Source organism: Polypterus senegalus, chromosome 2, assembly GCF_016835505.1.
Source record: "Polypterus senegalus isolate Bchr_013 chromosome 2, ASM1683550v1, whole genome shotgun sequence".
In the NCBI taxonomy this organism is placed as follows: Eukaryota; Metazoa; Chordata; class Cladistia; order Polypteriformes; family Polypteridae; genus Polypterus; species Polypterus senegalus.
Window position 1 is genome coordinate 283,601,401 of NC_053155.1, and position 20,479 is coordinate 283,621,879.

The 20,479-nt window shown below is 35.4% G+C and overlaps 1 protein-coding gene across 1 annotated transcript in view; it reads left to right on the forward strand.

Moving 5' to 3' along the window:
- Positions 1-283: 283 nt before the first annotated feature.
- The window catches only part of abcg1 (ATP-binding cassette, sub-family G (WHITE), member 1), a 69,879-nt gene continuing 49,683 nt past the window's right edge, over positions 284-20,479 (forward strand). The window contains exons 1-7 of the mRNA XM_039746500.1: positions 284-336; positions 7,383-7,623; positions 10,171-10,288; positions 13,357-13,489; positions 14,811-14,861; positions 15,916-16,061; positions 20,063-20,186. Coding sequence (XP_039602434.1) covers positions 7,407-7,623; positions 10,171-10,288; positions 13,357-13,489; positions 14,811-14,861; positions 15,916-16,061; positions 20,063-20,186 — 789 coding nt within the window. The 5' untranslated portion in view covers positions 284-336; positions 7,383-7,406. The remainder of the gene's footprint in view (positions 337-7,382; positions 7,624-10,170; positions 10,289-13,356; positions 13,490-14,810; positions 14,862-15,915; positions 16,062-20,062; positions 20,187-20,479) is intronic.

Sequence of the window (20,479 nt, forward strand, 5' to 3'; positions counted from 1 at the left end):
TCCACTCCGCCATCGTTTATTGCGACTCGATGTATCAATTTCTTGAGAGTAACGTAATACTACGAAGCGAAGCCCAGTTTTTCCCTCAGGTCAGCAACAGCGGGAAAAGGAATGGGTAAACTTGGTCATCGTAGACATGCTGCTAACGCGAACTGACGTTTGAACTACGCTGCCGTTAAGAACTGTAGCGCCGGGCCATTGGGGGCATAGGCATGCGCGATAGAATGCGCGCCCTTCCCGTAATGTTGTACACTTTGAGTGTCTGACGCAAGATTGAGCATCATGGGACACAACGGAGGGCGTTTATTGTATGTTTATAAACCTCGTTGTATTCAGGTACGCTGTTTTAAGTAAGGGTTCCCACAGTGTTGACGCTTGCGGAACACCTTCAGTGGGAAAGCAACTCGTTAAAGATCTATTTTACTTCTGTATTGTATGGTATGTTACTTTAAGGTCTTAATGTGTTTTAAATGGGCCCTACGTATTTACTTCGCAATAACTTCTCTGGCTAACTTTTTTTGTGCATGTATGTGCATATCTAGCCGTACACTGGATCTGTTTCGTTGGATTCTTGTGCCTGATGGTGACAGGTTAGGCGGTTGATTGTGGAAGATTATTGGTGCCAAATTTAAACACATTTGGACATGTTAGGTTCATGGCAGTGCAATGCACATGCACGTGCTGCATTTCGTTTTGGCGAGTTTTTATCATGTCATAATTACAAAACTTATCAACCAGATGATTAGTTGCTTTTCACTACAGTCACACAATTTTTATGTCAGTTTAAAATACACAATTCATGTCCATAGATTGTGTGTCCTAACTGAAAGCAAGGGAGACATGTTATATTGTGATTCAAAACCATGCATTAATCATGCCAACATTGAATTTAATCAAATGACCAATCAGCATCAAGAGGTGGGGCAAGGGTGTCACCAATTGGTGCCATGTTGGACCAGTTGGAAGTATTTTCACTCAGCGCTAAAGACTGGGAATGAGAAGTTGATATGACAGGGCATCTGCTGTCTCATTGAACAGGTGGAAGCAGGTGATGTAAATGGCAATTTCATTCTCTGCTCTGTCTACCGGTTGCTGGAAAGGAGCAATGTAATAGAACCAGGAACCAGAGAACAATTTGAAACTGTTACAGTAACATCCTTGGAACGTATGGAACAGCTAATGTCCTGAAGACCTAGAGGATACAATTATGTAGATCATCATCTGGGGTGTCCATAAATATATGTCATTGGGGATGACTGTACTGGCTGTTGCATCAGGTCCATTAGTAGAGGATTAGAACAATATAATAATATAAGGTAAGAATCAGGGCCAGATTAAGGTGGGCGCTATTTATGCTGCAGCATTAGGCCCATTCCTGAAATAGGCCCAGATGAAAACAGACGAGAATTTTCCAGAAGCTGAACAGTTTTCCTTTGCTATATTAACCTCAAAATAATTCTTAGAATGAAATTTACAGTTACCATTTTTCTTTGCGCTGTGACGTAACTATAATGTCGATGTGTTTGTTTACTGAAGATTTCAAATTAATGCTATCAATTTTACGTTAAACAGTTTACTTAGTAATTTAGCTGCGTTTTTTGCAATATCTTGGGGATTCTTGCCACTTTATTATTGTTCGGTAAGTGTCATGTAGTACATTTTTCACCTTGAAAGTTAGTTGTACAGTAAAAATCGATGGTTATCTGTAAAGGTAAAACTAAAAGCCAGCCCGCGGGCCTGGCATGGATGTTTAGAATTTTTAAAATCGTCTACAGGATTCTGGTCTATTATGAAATTTAAATCGTGGACAAATGTTTACCCTCAAGAGCCTGAACTGAGTCACTTTGACCCAATGTCTCTGCAAATTCATTTTTTCTTACTCAGTTTCATAAGAGAATTGCGAAGTTTTGTGTATTTCATTGTTAGGTTTTCTGCATTTTTCTGCACTTTTCAGACAATTGCTATTGAATGTTGATGTTCCATAGTTTGATGTTAATCTTGAGTTGTTACGATACTACGTCATTATTATTCATGTTCAATAAAGGCTGGCTGGTTGTGTCGCAAGCAATTAAGGTTCCTTAGTTGGTCTGAGTGCGCATGTACAGTGAGTGTCGAATACAAATGAACCAATGCTGAGAAAAAATAGGCTTTTTTTTGCGCTGCAGCATCAGGCCCAATTTTGTCTTAATCTGGCCCTGGCAAGAATAATACATTATTTAAAAACTTAACATAAGAATAAACTACCCCAGAGTACATTGGGGAAAGATCTGTCACTCAATATTTCAGAAAAGGAGGGGAAGGCAGCCATGCACAGAATTCACTCGAGCTCCATATGCGTAAAGCATTCAGTTATTCAACTTAAAATTTTTTATCAAGCAGATCTTACTCATTTAAAATTGTCCAAAATGTTTCCAGGGTCAAATTCCAACCTGAGAACGTTGCAATCAAGCTCCAGCCTCACTGGGCCACATGATTTCAGTGTGCACCAAATTAACAACATTTTGGACAAAAATCTTTGCATGCCAATCAGACAGCCTTTGTGCCACAAACACTCCTAACCTAAACTATTGGCACGTAGACTTTTCTTGCTCAACTGGAAGAATCCTAACCCATCTCTGTTAAGTTAATGGGTAGCTGATGTTATATACTATTTGAAATTGGGATAAAATCAAATTCTCTCTTTTAGGATCTGTCCAAAACGTTTTTAAAACCTGGCAGGATCTAATCAACAATATTTCACATTAAGCACTTATATTGAGTAGAAAGACTCCTTTCCCTGTATACTACTCTTTAAAAGTTTTACTCTGGCTGTTGGCCTTTCTCTTTTTCTCATGGGTGGGGGTTGAATTGAATTTAGTTTTACTAAGTTTGACTTGATTATATGAAATGTTAAATGCTTTAAATAAATTCAATGAAAGTTAAAAAAAAAAAGATTGAGGTACAAGTGATAAAGCAAGTTGCTCATGTTCTGTTCAGTTGCTGTAACAGTTTTTCAACAAAGAGTTTGCATTTGACATTTGTTTTTTCAGTATCCTGTTTGCAGAAGTGAAATACAACCAGATGATTGACACACTCATCTTACTATACAGGCTCATTTTAATATTTATATGAATCATCCTTACCTGACTAGAGTTCAGCTTGATCACTTGTGTATTCTTGTGCTGGCATGCTGCATTTGTTTTGAATGAAGAGTAAGGGAGGGATGACGTGAAAGAAAATGGCTGGATATTGTGACTGGGACAGGGAACTCTTGTTTTTTAAGGAGACAGCTCATTAGAGTCTGCTGTAGGAGAGAGCATTTACTGAACATGCCGACATGAGCAAAATTAGTTAAACTGATTAATTTTTGGTATGTCACTAAGCCCTTTACCAATAATAGCATAATAGTTTAACATCCATCCATTTTCTAAACTCACTTATCTGGAACAGGAGCACAGGAGTTTGCCCCAGTAAGCAATGGACTCAAGGCAGTATCAGTTCATAACAAGTGTCGGCCCATCACAGGGTGAACACACACACACACACACACACACACACACACACACACACATACACATACATCAACAGCATTGCCAATCCACCTAACCTTCATATTTTGACTGTGGGGAGCAACCAGGACCAAAACATCAGCACTACACCATACCACCACATTAACTTTTCAGTACAAATAATAATAATTGTCAGTAATGGAGATGCAGTGGTCAATGCTGGGGTGTAACAGTTCCAGATTCCTGCATTCAAACCCAGCCCCAGACATTGCCTGTGTGCATTTGCATGTACAGATGTTTCTTCAGGTAGTCTGGTTATCTTTTCATACCATACAAGATTTATTTGCCAACTCAAAATTGGCAGCGTGGCAGACCATGCAACAGAGGGTTGGTTTCTGCCTTGTGCCTAGTGCTACAAGGATAGACACATACTCCAAAAGTTCATTAGATGAGTGGATTGGAAAATTAATGGATAGATATTACAGTGCTTATGCTTAAATGATAAAATTGTCCCAGCAGCATCTAGGTGTAAGCAAAAGTAACCAGCTTTTGACAAAATGTAGATGCTGTGTAGAGCTTTAATTAGCACACACTCGGTCATGCTAGGCCAATTTAGAATAAACACCGTGTCTGCGTGGGTTTCCTCCGGGTGCTCCGGTTTCCTCCCACAATCCAAAGACATGCAGGTTAGGTGGATTGGCGATTCTAAATTGGCCCTAGTGTGTGCTTAGTGTGTGTTTGTGTGTGTCCTGCGGTGGGTTGGCACCCTGCCCAGGATTGGTTCCTGCCTTGTGCCCTGTGTTGGCTGGGATTGGCTCCAGCAGACCCCCGTGACCCTATTCGATTCAGCGGGTTAGAAAAAGGATGGATGTACAGTTGGGTTTTGGGATATGGTTATCTTAAGGATAAAGTAAAACAGTGAAACAATTATAAATGTACACATTTTTAAATGATATAGTAGAACTTACAGATTTGTTTTGGCTGGCCTTGTTTCTGAGGCAGGAATAGCACTTTAATAATTTAGAGTGTTGCATTTTACTCTAAATGTCATTTGGCCTGACTATTTAATAAGGCACCTACTCCAGAACATTTTTTTTTACTGGATGCTTTAGGTTCAAATTCTACTTTGTCAAATGTACATAGTATAAACAGTGAAATAATAGTTACTCACTTAACTCCTCAGAATAGTTGGCAATAGTTCAATCTCAACAAAAATACACAAATATAAATATTATGTGACACACATATGTGTATATGTGTAGCTATGTATAAATTTATACATAAAAAAAACTCAGGCTTAGAAGTCCATGTTCCTCCAAAGTTCGTCCAATTGTGAATGCCCACTTCCTCTGGCGGTTTCGTTTAATTGTTGATGAGACTGGAAGGGGACAGGCAGTGACCTCTCTTTTGTCTTCCGCCAGATTTTCTTCCTGTACTCTAGGGAGATAGATGGAACAAATGTTAGCAGCAGTGTCACATTCTTTTTCCTTTCCCACGTTCATATATGTATATATAAACATACTATATGTATATAGATAGATAGCGTCACATTCTTTTTCCTTTTCCATGTTCATATATGTATATATAAACATACTATATGTATATACTGTATATATATACTGTATATATATATAGATATAGACAGATTTAGTATTTGCAAGTATTTGTTTTTTATGTGTATACATATTTTTGTGTGTATACATACAGTACATATATACAAGTGTTTTTTAAGTTATAATATTTTTTTTTTTACAACATTTGTTATTTTGTCTGGCTGTTCAGTATCTTTTTCCCTTGTGGATAATAACTGTCCCTGAATCTACTGGTGCAAGTACCAATGATCCCTGCACTGTTTTCCACATGGAAGGAGTGAGAAAAGCAACTGTGGAGGATGACTGAGGTCTTCAATAAAACTGTGTGCCTTTCTAAAGCAGCGAGTGTTATAAATATTGTCCTTACCTATAGGCAACTGGGGGTCACCCTCTGCAATGCTTTATGGTGTTTGAGCTGAGCATGTGCTGTACCAGAATGTGATGCGGCCAGTGAGAATGGAACCTACTTTCCACATGCAGCATTAGGTTGGGCAACTTTATAAACAACCTCATCTTTAAAACTGGTGTATGCATAGAAAGAAGCTCAAGAAAGAAAACTTGACTGGGGAACATGCATTTATTTATGGCAACTCTGACCCATGTGTATGCAACATTTCGAAGAAACTGCAAATTATGACATGCTTGATCAAGCACGGAAATGCAGCAAAACCAGCTAAATGATGACTGTTTATAATAACTTGTATAACCGAGACACTATTAGTATGTGCATTGATGTGACAAAAAAAAAAAAACGAAAAATGATGAATATAATGTACAGACTGTATTTTAGCTCCCTTTTAGAAGGGCTAGTGCTACGTATTTGGCCTAAAAACTCTCTTGATATTTTGATATTTCATCAGTTTATATCAGCTATTCTGGAGTGATCCAGAGTGAGCTTCACTCCATAGTGCTTGCGGTGCTGGAAGCAATTAACTGACTGGTAAGGCACTGCATCTGGTTTTCTGTATGGTGTGGGTGCACAAATATAAAACATAACATGGCAAAAAAGGCAATTTGCAGCAGTGTCCAGTTCTCCTAATGTAATCAGAGCAATTGATTACATTCATATTGCAATAAATGCACCTAGTGAGAACCTAGTTACTTTTGTTAGCCATCAATAGTTACGAATGCTCAACCATCAGTGATGCTGTGATATGGCCAGCAAACATTGTGTCTTCATTGGCCTCTGTAACCAATTTTTAAAGAATTAAACTTTCCATCATCTCAGCACATCCTCTTCCCACCACATACTGGGAAGTTTTTGAAGTCCCTTTTGCAGCAAACCTATTCTAACATTGTGAAGTATGAAAGCATAAATGCCAAAATCTTGGATTATGTCTTGCACCCTTTTGCATTTGTAAGTTTGCTAAGTTTTTCTGACAGTTCTCTTGTCTTCAGCATTGATAAGGAATAAGGAATGAAAGTGAAAGTATTTAAGCATTAAAGCATTATTCACTGGTTAATTCTTCTCACCTGACTACTGCCAATTTACTGTAGGTGAGTCTAATTTCACTGCAAAACTAATATAGTTCTTCCAATCATATTAATTTGAATCATTCACAAGGGTGCCAATATTTGTGTCACTGTAACTTCCAGCTTTAAAACTATGTCCACACATTTCCTTTGTTAGTTGTTAGCCCAGCTTAATCCTGTACTGACTTGAGGCTGACAATGGTACAGGAGACACTGTAACAGAACTGGGGAGTGAATTAAAGTTGATGCTGGGTCTGTAGCCACGAAGACAAGTAGAATTAAATGACTTCAGCCTAAATTCAAAACAGTCGTAGTGGAAATGGGGCACATAAAGATTCAGAATACCAAAAGAACAAGAACCAATTTTTTTTTTTTTCATGAAATTGAATACAATCACGGATATTGGGAGCTGCATTGTGCTGGTAATACTAGCATCACGCTAATGATGTCAACCATCAGACCACACTGGATCACACCTCCTGCAACTGGGGAGGTGTTTAATAAAAAAAAAAAACTTTTCCATAGAAACAAATAAAAGTTAGAAAACACAACTACAAAGATACTTACAGTAATAAGGAAAAACATAATTCTTCACAACCAGAAGGAATTTTAATCCTAAGAAGGACTGGAATGTAAATTTTCCACAATGATACTAGTATGCTGCTTTATATCAAACCCCTAAGTTTGTATAGACCAGCTCTTTTTCACTGCCAACTTTTTTCAGGAGATATTGGACATAATAGACCTAAAATACAAGGTGCCAATCAATACTAACTTAAATGTAATGTAACAACTTGTCTGTAACTTGGATTGTTGTTTCTCTTTATAGAATGATTCATGTCCATCTAACATAATGGCGGATTTGAAATCTGTGTGTCTTTCTATTGAAAATTCTGTGCCAAATGAAGCAGGAAGCATCCAGACACCTGTAGATGGCAATGATTTGAATAAGACTGGAGATAATCCCCCGGGAGTTCTCTTTTCGTACCTTCCCAGACGACCACCAGTTAATATTGAGTTTAAGGACCTCTTGTATTCCATCCCAGTGGGGCCATGGTGGAAGAAGAAAGGTGAATTTCTATAGTAAACTGTATACGTAAAATGTATTCCTGCGAAAATTTAAATATATTAGAAAATACTATTTACTAACTTTTTAGGTTGTTATTTGTGCTGATGTTACATTATGTATGTTTCATTACTTTCAATAATTTCACACTTAGTGTATTGGTAAATAAACAGCAGGTATGCAAGCTGGAGCAACTTAAACTCCAGTCAACAAAAATCTGTCCATATTCTTTTGTACTACCCATAATATCCTAGTTAAGTTTGCAGGAAGCTGGAAGTCATTGAGTAAATACAGAAATATTTTCTAAAAAAGCACATTAGTCACTAAAAATCAAGGTTGTGATCTTGTCCAACACTTTACATAATCAGTTAGGATGATTATAATGTTAACAAGTTGAGCAGGGCATATCTGACTTCAATTTTCACAGCTAACTAAAGTTTATCATCTGTTTTCAGGCATTATCAGGCCAACTGAGAGGGAATTCCCCACCATGCCCTTGGTTTTTAAACTGCCTTACTGGTTTCATGTAAATCCTGAGCGTAGAAGGTTCACATTTCTGGATTGTTCATCTTCTCATTCTGTGAGCTTTGCAGTTCTATGGAAGAATTGAATTTTTTGATATCAACTTTTAATACTTCTAGGTACTTGGTCATAAGCCAAGGTCCACAAAAACTGTGCTGTGAACATGTGCAAGCTTCTTTAACTCCTGTACTATATTTTTTCCACAACCCAGACATATTATCCATTTCTGGTGAATACAAAGTTCTCAGCACCCCATTTAGGCTTTCTAATTCATCATTTTCAAAATGAGGACCACCACCCCAGGTAGCCCCAACAATATCCCATTCCAAAAAAAAGAAAAACTGCCACAGTGTGACAAAAAACAAAATTTAAGCAAGTCAAAGGTTTTTATCAAGCCATTAAATCTTGTTTTTCTTTTGTAAGATTTATTGGACAATCAAGATATTTGTATTTAAGATTATTTTAACTTATTTTAAGAACTCTTAGCAAGTACATTTTGCTTTTTGTTTTACTTCAGTTTTTCATTTTTTAGTCTTTGCTTATGTGTTTTTTGCGGTGTAGAAGTCATTATACTGCAAAGCTTTTCAAACAATGCAGCAGTGACAGCCACAGAAATTAACCCAAAATGTTTCTAAGGCGTTTAATACTGCGTACTCTCAGGCGACTGCTTCTACCACATTCATGGGCTCCTCAAAGCTCTCTCTCTTTCCACGCTCTATTACTAGTTATGGATAATATTTACTTAATATTGCTGATAACAACTAACCATTGTCTGTCTAGCTCTCCTTAGATGATTAATTCTTTTTTTAAAGAACAAACATTTTCCACACATTGCTGCAACAACTTTTTTTCACATGACATTTTCCCTGCCAGACAATTCTGCAGAAGCTGTTGCTGATGTTGCAAAAAAGGGGGCTTCTTTTTTATGGCTTAATAGATAATCCTTAATGTTGGCATATATCGAAATGGTCTTTACATTGCAACAAGGACAAGCATTAGCATCCCTTGCAGCTGTCTGAACTAGCAACACTTTGATTCGGATTCTTTCATACTCAAGGCAACCAACTAGGGTAGAGAGAGCTGAACTCATCTTGATGAGTTTTTCCGCTATCGTTTGTCCATTCATTTTTTTTTTGTTCCATTTTGAATTGGTGGTCACAGTCGCGTATGATATCTGGTCAAGCAATATAACTGTCACAGAGCCATTTCACACATAAATAGACAGGTCATGTTCTGTATTGACTAATGTATTTTAGATACATTTTTCAAGGCAACCATCAAAAATACAAAACCATCTCATTTACAATATTGTATTTTTGACTAGTAGGAGTCTCCTTTTATTTACACATATTTTTCTTCTTTAGTAACCTCTCCTGCTCAGTTGTTGGTGCAAAAGGAAACCCTGCTAGCTTCTATAGATTTTTTTAGCCTAAAACTTTATAAGATATTTTGTGTCAGAGGAAAATAGTCAAGCCAGTTAAAGTTGGAACTAATGTGAAGAACTTGGGATTGTGAGTAGTCTAAAAAAATAAGTTGCTGAGTACCAGATAATGAAGATCCTCAAGAATGAGATGTGGTTATATACAGCACAGCTAACTGCAGAATCAAAAAGGGATACTCACAAGCACCATGAATATTTGCCAAGCAACACAATCATTATTTGTTGAAAAAGGGTATGTTTTATGTGAAAAGAACCATTTTAAGGTTAAAAGTAATCTAAAAGCGTTGCAGCCTCCTTTTTAGCTAGTAAAGATGTCACGCCACCCTGTCTGTCTGATTGGTTATTTGTGGGTCTTTTTTAGTCTTCCCCTGTGTGTTTTTGGATTAAGTAGTAATTCTCATACTTCTGTGAGTACATGAGGACATTGTGCCATTTATTTCCTGATCTCAGTCTTGTAGCAACTGTAGCTGTTGCTTTTTATATCAGCCAAGTTTATTCCTTTATTTTTTCTTGGCTAATTTAATCAACATTTGTTTTTTAGTGCAATAATTCTTAGTGTAATTCTATTCATCAATTTCTTCTTTGTAGATCACAAAACATTACTACACAAGATATCTGGGAGCTTTAACAGTGAAGAACTTATAGCAATCATGGGTCCTTCAGGTGCTGGAAAATCAACTCTTATGAATATTCTGGCTGGTTACAGGTGGGTTCACAAATCTTTCCTTTTTTGGAAGCATTTGTACTTTTAAAGGTTGGTGTTGAATAGTAACTTGGCTCTGCTATGCCTTTCTGGCTGTCACATAAGCCAAGCTACCATGTCTGCTTTTCCTTAAACAAATGCAAGTTACACTGAATGCAGGTCCAAATAATATATCTGTTGTATATAAAGCAAAATCACAGTCAAATTTTCGGATTTTATAACTACTACCTCTATTTTAGATTACAAAACAGGACATCGCCAAGAAAGAGAACATCTGGTCAGCCTTTATCAATTATCTTTTTACTTAATTATTTTTTGAAAACTTTATCAATATATGAGCTCAGATTGTATTTTGAAAAAATAAAACCACTGTATACAGATTTACTTCTACATATCTTTGCTATGATTTAGTTTTTTTCCCTTATAGATTATGCTATTTTAAGAATCTGCTTAGGGTAAATGCCCAGTTCAAGTGCCTTATAGAGGGGAAAGTAGGAAATTGGGTCAGGAGCAGAATGGAACCCTTTGAGGTCATGGGAGAAAGTGGGTGAGAGAGGACAGAAAAGAGATTAGATTTTGTCTGGAGCAACTGGGAATGGGATTAAACTTTGGCAGTAGATGCCAAGAACAGGACCAAAAAAATCGGTACTGTGCAGATCTCTAAAATATAGTGCATTTTGTGCGACAAGTGAGCTAAGAGCAACAGGATACTAATTAACATGCAACATGTCAACAATCTCCCACACCATGATCAGTGAATATAACTACCTTAACCTTAAACCATCTTTGTCTTCCTAACCTGAAATAACTAGCTTATCTTAAAACTTTTCCCTTCTTTACTTAAAAAAAATCTCAAAACATTTGTATACTGGTAAACAAGGGCAACACAGACTCACTAATATGACCAAGTTTGGTGATATATTCTGTATCAGGATGGGATTAAAAAAAATCGTGTTTTCCCTAGATTATATTGGTATATAGATTTATATGGTAATTTTTGTCATGTGTACAGAGCACTATGAAATATTTACTTGCATATATTAATCAACATGCAACAGATTCTTCTAGGAGTGAAATCTTTGAATATTTGACCCGAGAGTCAAAAAGAAAAATAAATAAAATAAGGGGGCTCTGCCACTGCTAGCTTAGTTGGCCAACCCCAAGGGTGCCATCTTGCAGCTGAGCCATTTGAAGGACATTGGGGGGCACTCCTCTATTAGTGAAAGCAATTGTATTTAAAGAAATGGCATATAGAAGAGTATGTGGTGTGCGGGAGGAAGACAGTTTGGTCCTTAGTTATTATAGATAGAAAATCAGTTAAACTTGAGTATTTCACTACATCTATTTTAAATAGCAATGAATAATAAAAAGTAGTACAAAGTAAAAGTAGAAGTAAAAAAGTAAAACATAATAAAACATAATGTAATTATTAACGTCTCATCAAAAACAATATTATTAATAACTTAATCCTCTAATTTACATTCTATAAATGTTGCTTTTTTGCATTTCATTTCATATATTGCTGAGGATATTTTTCTCTTCTTTGTTTATTGAACTATTTCGCTTTTTTCTTGATTTTTATTATATGCAGCCCTTTTTTGTTAATTTTCTTTTTTTTTTTGATGTTCATTATTAGCTATTGCTTCTCTTTTTCTATCGAGATCTGAAATTCAGCATTCTGCCTTTACTGCATTGAAAGGTACGTTAGCACTGAGAGTGTCACAGGGTGGTGTGGAGGGGAGTGTTCAAGGCTGAATAAAACAGACATGACAGAAAACTTTTTTAATATAATAGAGATAAAAAGAAATCAGGGCTCAGCTGTGTCACCACAGCTCATATGGGAAGCATATATTATTCACAGCTCCCCTTCCCCTGGACCATACCAAAGGAAAATGATTTGTAAAGACTAGGAAATATATAAATTTGTCTAAGGACTTTTGCTGTTACTGTGGCAGGTCAATTTTACTGTCTGCTCTGATCTGATTTGTTAGCAAAAGTCTGAGGTACTTAAACTACTCTATTGGACAGCTGCATGCTACGCACCCTCAAGAGAGTAAACTGCTCATTTCCTGGAGGACACAACAGCTTCAAAATGGGATGTGTTCAATTAACATCCTGCCATGCATCATGCTTTATTATTAATTCAATGTTTGTCATCATTCATCAGTTTTCTTATCCACAGTTTGATAGAGTTAGTGCCTATCACAGTAATTAACCAGTCCAGTTAGAGCCCTCACTGGATGTCTGATACTGCTATTATTTGAGTGTCTTGCTCCATTGTCACAATCCCCCTCGTGTTCTTAGATCCGCAGATCAGCTGCTCCTAACCGTTCCCAAGGCACGTTTTAAAGCTCGTGGTGAAAGGGCTTTCTCCGTCTGTGCACCCAGGCTCTGGAACTCCCTGCCCTTAGTGGTTAGGCAAGCCGCTTCAGTCACCACATTCAAATCTCGCCTAAAAACGCACTTCTTCACATTGGCTTTTAATTCTTAACCTGTTTCATTTTCCACTTGCCTTTTGCTATTTTCTCTATTTTATTTGGTCCCCTGACCTGTTTTTAGTATCTCTGTTTTAATTCTCTCTTAATGTTTGTTTTTAATATTTTGCTTTTAGTCCTGCTTGTTGTAACTGTACAGTGCTTCGGTCAGTTGTAATGCTGTGTTTTTAGGCGCTCAACAAATAAATATGGTATGGTATGGTATTATTAACATTAATAATAAATGTCCGTATGAGAGAAATTAATGTGGCATTACTGGATTTTTCTTACAGCACCTGACTGAGTTAACCATAAAACCAAGTAGAAGTTGTTTTTGTAGTTTACAAAACAAGTTGGTTGTGTAATTTTCATTTGTTTTGCTGGCTTTTTAGCACAGTTTATTTTTAATTTCAAGCAGGCTAATCACAGTTTGGCATAATTGTAAAAAGTGACCAGGAAAATATGAGTAAAGAGTAAAGAAAAATGAATGTATTGATATAGTATGCAACAGTTTTTTTAAATTTAATTTCACAGTCAACTATATGTTCATGAGGTCTGTTTATTTGTGTTAAAATTATAAAAATTTGTGCTCTGCAGAGAAACAGGTATGAGAGGTGAGATTTTAATCAATAGACGGCAAAGAAATCTACGTTCGTTTAGAAAATTGTCACGTTACATCATGCAGCATGACATGCTTCTACCTCACCTGACTGTCCAGGAGACCATGATGGTAAGTATTTTGTGAAATAAAGGTGTCAATTTTTTTTAGTATTTATTATAAAAAAATGCAGTAGTTATTTATGGTTATTTGTATGTCTATAAATTTTTCTCAAGAATGATTGCGTCTAGGATTGTGTGATAGGAATGTATAATAGACTAACTATCTAAAGTTGCCTTTCTCTTGACATTGCCAACATTAAACTCTGGCTCCCTGTGACAATCAGTCAGAAGGTGTGAGATAAAAGGTTTATAATACTGAAATGTAAATCTGTATATACATAATCCCCATGTGTTCTCTTCATACATTTGTCAAGTGCGCCATAATTTACAACAAATTCCAGTTTTTCTTTTTTTATATATTTAAATTTCAATTTCAAAATGTAACAATGTTTATGTGAAAATATATAAAAACATACCAAGAATTAAGGTAATTGTGGATTATAAGAAGTTCAGTTTGGGTTTTGTGCTGTATTCAATTCAGTAATTAAATTTTGCCAGACATTCTTGGGGATATCTTTAGATTATCTACAGAACCTCAGTATAAATTAGTCTTCAGAAATGTGACCAGAAATGTAGTTATATCACCCAACAAGCAGGAGGAAATACCTGCATAAAAGGTGTTACATTACCTCTTCTACTGTACTCTTGCATTTTAGGTGTTTGTTTGTGTTAGTCAAAAGTTTATTACAGCCATAGGCCCACAAAATGATCTATGGCACTTTCTGCCAATTTCAAGCAATGGTAATCTATACTGTGTGCTTGTTTTATGTTGTGTGGTAAGAGAGTCCAGACAGGTGAACTAAAGGAAAGCAAAGTTTTATAGAAGTTGGAACAGTGCTAAATTCTGGGAAAAATAAACAGTTTAAATGAGGCATTATGGCTTTAACAGAAAGCATTTGGAGTAGAAGAACAACTTCAGTACTCACGGCACACAAAAACCTATTGTATATTAGCTAAAGTGGAAACAGCAGACACTTCAGTGCCACATCAGTTACAGTGAGACTCAGTGGAATGGTGTACTCTCTTTGACCATTGTTCTCAGTTCAAGAGTATGTATTGAGTAAAGTGGGGTTATAAACCCAAACAACATTTGGAAGTTATATATTAAATAAACAAACATTATTTTTGGCTAGTACACAAAATCAGAAGACATCTTACAAACACATACTGTACATTGTACAAATACATTTTTTTCTTACAATGGAAACACAAAAAGGCTGGATGATTAAAAAGCTATGTTAATCTCATTAATAATATGACTCAATGTAATCTACTTTGGAAAATGTTGTTTGCCTAGTTGATAATTTTTAACTTGATATATCTTTTTTCAGATGTCAGCTAATTTGAAACTTAAAGATAAGCAGAACGTACGCAAAGAAATGGTAAATCTGCTTTTACTATATTTTATTTTAGAAAATGAGCAAGAACCAAGGACACCTGAGATAAAATCTGAAATTATGAATTGTAGAAATTTGCTGTTGTGCAGTTTTATGCATAAAACATTACATTTGCTTTTTTTTTTTAACGATTACTCCTGTTAGGTCATACTGCTGCATACCTGTATACAATTACATATGTTGCATCAATAAGCTCCTGTGTGTAATTAATGATTATTGCTTTTATGATTGCCAGTTAATTTAGTAGTTTATAGTGAGGCTATAAACCCAATAACTGCTGTGTTATTTGGAAATTACTTTTCAGAGAATAATATTTTAATTGAACTTTTTCTATAGACCTATTTGTCATATTCTTGAGTCACTTTCCTGTACATGTGATTCAACACTACAAAGTAGATTGTGTTCTTCACTATTTAGATTACTCAAAAAATCATATTTTTTATGAATGTCTTCATTTAAAAAAAAGAATCATACCATGCAGTACTGAGTATACCGCTCACTATTAGAGCCATACGTCTAGTTAACAAGAATTAGAAAATGATTGAAAATGTTAATAAAATACGTGTCTCTCTATTAAAAGAAATGTTTCAACAAAAATTTTATCTTTTGCACCTTGCTAGTAGAGAGACACTGCAAGCATAGTTCATATTGTAATGAGCACCGAATTATTGGGCTAAATCTCCAAAGTAACAAGTGTTATATATTGGTAACCACCGATCAAGCGTAAATTTTAAAACAAAAGTGTGTATTTTATAAAAACCTGGAATTCAGATTGTTTAAAAAAAACAGTTAAAATAGGGTTTTTAGGTAAAAGTTTAATGTTTTTAGTTTAAAGTTTATTTCGAGTTAGACTAATAGAAAAAAACAGTTTCAAGCTTATGTAAATAACTCATCTGCACTTTCTAATATTCTATCAAGAGTTTTGAAATATAAACCCAAAAGGATGAATGGCCTTTTCATTTAAATATGATCATTAGTGAAATATTTTTACTGTGAAAAGAGAGTGGACTATTTATGGTATTCCTCTTGTTAATTATAGGTATCAGAAATACTTCGTGCTTTGGGACTGCTTGAGTGTTCCAAGACCCGCTCTGGCAACCTCTCAGGAGGTGAAAGGAAACGCTTATCAATTGCACTTGAACTTGTCAGCAATCCAACTGTGATTTTTTTTGATGAACCGACTAGGTAAGAATCCTATGAAGTACTTTAACTTGATGACAATTCATTTTTGAGGCCTAATCCCCATAGCTGATAATCTTATTTAAAATTTTTATATTTAAATGGGAAAAAAATATCCAGCCAGAGTGTTTGTTGTAAAATCTGGTGGCAGTTGATGAAAAAGACCAGTAACAGTTCTCCCTGGAGCATCATGATAGAACTGTCCTTGTATTCCTTATGCACCACGGGGCTTCAGTGTCCTGTACTATAGCAGTTGTGAGACAGCAGTCTGCATGGAAGAGACAGCCTTCCTGATTCAGTTTGTCATTGCCATCTCCAATTTTAATACTACTGTACCAGAATGCCACTGTAAGAAGCAGTTTTGAAACCAACTCAGTGATGAAATATAGTATATGCACAGATGTTCTGCTTATACCTGAAGGAAGTAAGCCTCCTCCAGGGATTTTGAAACACAACCTCTATTTCAGGTTACACTTTCTCAAAACACTAGTTAGATTGCTGAGAAAAAGCAAGTGTCTAGCTTAACAAGTAATTAGTAATTGCTTTGAAAGATTCAAACATTTCTTAAAATGTTAATTCAACAAAAATATTCGGGCATCTACTATTTCCAACTACTTCTTACATCACACTTAACGAGAATTCACACTTGAATGTCAGTGCTGGGTTCAGAGTGGGATTGTTTCTCTAGGCAAGATTACTATATTCTCAATTCTGCTTTTAGGCCACTGTATAAAAATCTATCAAACTAAAAATATTAATACTATAGTATGTATAAATAGTAGGTTTTTACAAGTATTCATTAAATTCAGCTAGAAGAATGTATTTATTTAACTGATTGTAAGGAGATATTTGCCCATTCAGTTCACAATGATTGATGGATATTTAAATAGAGGCATTATATTATATAGTATGTAATTGTAAACACTAGAGAGTAGCATAGTTGTGGATCTACTGCATACTGTAGCTACAGAAAATGAGACAATTAGAGTGTGTGAACAGTGGGAATAATGGTAGGCCAAGAATTCATCCTTGAGGTATCATTGCTCTCTAAGACATTTTTTGGTTTTGTTTGCTTGTGTTCATTAACTTCTTGTGCTCACAACTGGCAATTTTAGTACTGTTTTTTATTGTTTAATATAAATTTCAGAAAAGTACAAACACAAATGAAAATGCAAAACACTCCCAAAAAGCTGTTTTACAGCAGTATTAAGTCACATTTCATATAATGTATGAGCCCTTCATTACATAAATTTTATGGAAACATTATCTCTTTGCTGTACTGTAGTTCATGTTCACAAATCACATCAAGCCTCACTGAAGTGGTAGGATAATGTGCTACCTTTAAATCGTAGAATGATTTATTTAAACATACTTGATGTTATCCAAAAAGTTTCATCTGGTATGCTACATGAAATATTTCGAGGTTAGTTTGTGTCTTTTTTTGTTAGGCATGTTCACATATAATACTCATAGCACCTTTTGCGAAAGCTCATGTTTGTTTGTCTGTTTGTCCAGATGAAACTACTTGGCCCGCTGTAGACCAATTTTGTTGAGATGTGGCACAGTTATTCTTCAAAGAATTCTGTTGAGACAGTTAAATTTTCATTCAGATATCTCAAGCAGATCGTGCTGTACGAAGTTTTAAAATCTCCCACTGAGAAGCATTGGTGAATTTGCAAACTCATCCATCTTAAAATGGAGAAATGTTCTGTGCGACTTCAGCTAGGAATTTGTTTGCTGTTTCAATTTTACCTTGAGAGCAGATTCTTGAACTTGTATATTTTGTATATTTTCCTCTTTTACTCGTCTGACAGCCGCTCAGATGGCCAATGCAAATGAGTCATACGCCGGGCAGAGCGCATGCACGTGCAAACAGCTCACACAGCAGCACTCTTCTTCTGCTGCTTTAGGTAAGTTAACTAATAGAGTGCAAATAGTCACTTCTCTGGAACTAATTGGAAGAGGAAATCAGTTATGTAAGCACATACAAGACTGAATTGATTGAAAAGTATTATCTGCAGATTATTACTATAAAAAATGATGTTATCAACCTAAAGCTAAATGGTGTTTGAACTAATTAATAACACAGGAAAGGTTCAACTCCCCTAACTGATAATATACACAGGAAGGGTTTAAAAATGGAGCACTGGCGACAGGAGATGGGAGTCTTCAGTGGCTTAAGCCCCTAATCTTTTAGTTCCAGGTGTACACAAACAATCGTGGCAAGCCCTTGATCTTTTTGCCCATCAAGTGCCATTTGTATTCCCGTTATACATTAAATCATGTACTTTTCAAGTTCTTACCTATTAATACATTTTAATGAATTTACTGTGTTTTTATATGAATAGCTAGATAGGGAACTTGTTTTAGTTTGCTTTCTCCTATCATAGGTTATTGTTAGTAATGATCATTATGTATTAATAGAAAATTTTCAATTGCTAATTATTGGATACCACTCTATTGGGTGTACTTTCAAAAATGTTATGTTAAAGAATATAGAACACCAGTTATTAACAGGCCCTCCACCCCTAACTCACCTCAGTAGATGCTGTTTTTACATCACTTGAATTGGACCTTGCTGTTTGTTTATGGACGCAAATTGAGCCACAAGCCTATTTTTGCTCCATTTTTAACTTCATTGTAAAGTGCTACTAAAAAAGCATGAATTTAATGCAGTCTAGCATTGGATTATATCTATTACTTTTGAATATAACTCCTTGTTACAAAACTATTTAATAAGCTAAAATGCAATAACTGACTCTGCAATGTAGAAAAAGTAAAAAAAAAGTGTTGTAACTTTCATATCCATTAAGTTGCTAAATACACCTAAATGTTATGCCATGCATGCATTGTCAAACTTGTTTGTTTTAATCTGCATCCGATCTAAGTGAATATATCTGAATCTTAAGAGTGTGTTTATTTCCCTCTCCTGAAAGATATGAGAGTAATTCTGCAATTTGCAGACTATTTTAATGCAATTTGCTATTGAGTTCTTCTTTGTTGCCTACTGAATGTAGAAAGATTGTGTTTATTGCTTTAATAAAAGGCAGTGTCATTAAATGTTAATCTGAAAATAGAAATATTGAAGATTATGCAAAAAAAATTAAAACTCTGGACATGAACTGTAGTTCAAAGTAAAAACCTTTATTTTTTTCCTCTGTCTAAAGAGACTATAATTGAATTTGCATGTTGTGAATGGACTTCAACTCAATACAGTTGAAGTTACAGTCCACGTGTTTACCAATATTTCAGAAAGGCAACAGTCTGACCATGTCTTTGCCTAGAAGAATGTTCATATTCTTCATTTCTGGTCTTCTTGTGCACACAGACTCTAGCTTTAATTTCTAGAGTTTTCTTTGGCCATTTTTTTCTTAATTTGGCTAATATTGAGTCACCTATTTCTACCAAAGTTTTATTTCCTAATCAACAGCCTTTGTTTTTTCATTAAATGATTGTGTCTTTTATCTTGATACACCTCAGACATTAATGATGAATTTCATTTGCCTGTTTTTCCATAGTCTAGACAACTGCAAAGTACCTACAGGCCCAAATTGAGGTTAAACCTGTTCATTTTTGGTGAAGACCCTAAAATAACTTTTAAGGGCAATCACAGGATAAATTTATAAAATTGGCCTAGTTAGATAGATGGATACTTTAGTTAGTTGGTGTAACAGAGAACAACGCGGATACAGGAAGATATGGAAACAGATGATCCGCTGTGGTGACACCTAACACAATCAGCTGAAAGAAGATAATATGTTATTGACAGAATGTTGTATAATGCTGTTATACTGTACATAAACAATTTTTGTACTTGACAAACACTACAGCCACATAGTTGTGTAACAGTGTTTGGTGTTTACCAGCTAGCAAGTCTGAAAACCTTGTTATTCACCTTATGTAATCTTCCTGAATATTATATTGTTTAAAAGATGTGAATTTTTTAGATACAAGTAAATAAGGTATCAGTTTTAACATGTAATCTCTCCTGTGTTTTACTACTTTAGTGGTCTGGACAGCTCTTCCAGTTTGCAGCTTGTTTCCCTCATGAAGGCTTTAGCTCAAGGCGGGAGAACTGTCATCTGCACTATTCATCAGCCGAGTGCCAAATTGTTTGAGCTATTTGACAAGGTAGTGTACTGTTAATTAGGGTAATTTCTTTAAATGCAATTGTAAAAGATAATTTTATTACTATCTTCATGATTGTAATATTGTACCAAAAGCCTGCACTTGAATTTAATTAAATCCCAATGAGCTTAATGGATTCCTGGTTTCACTGGTGGTGTCAATCAGTCTTGTAAAAGTTTAGTTTAGGAATGGCATGGTTATCATAAGTTAAAGGGGAGTGTATCACTTTTAAAATAGTCATAACCCAGCCACCAGAAATAAGGATAGTTCTGAATATGGGTGTTTGATGGAATATA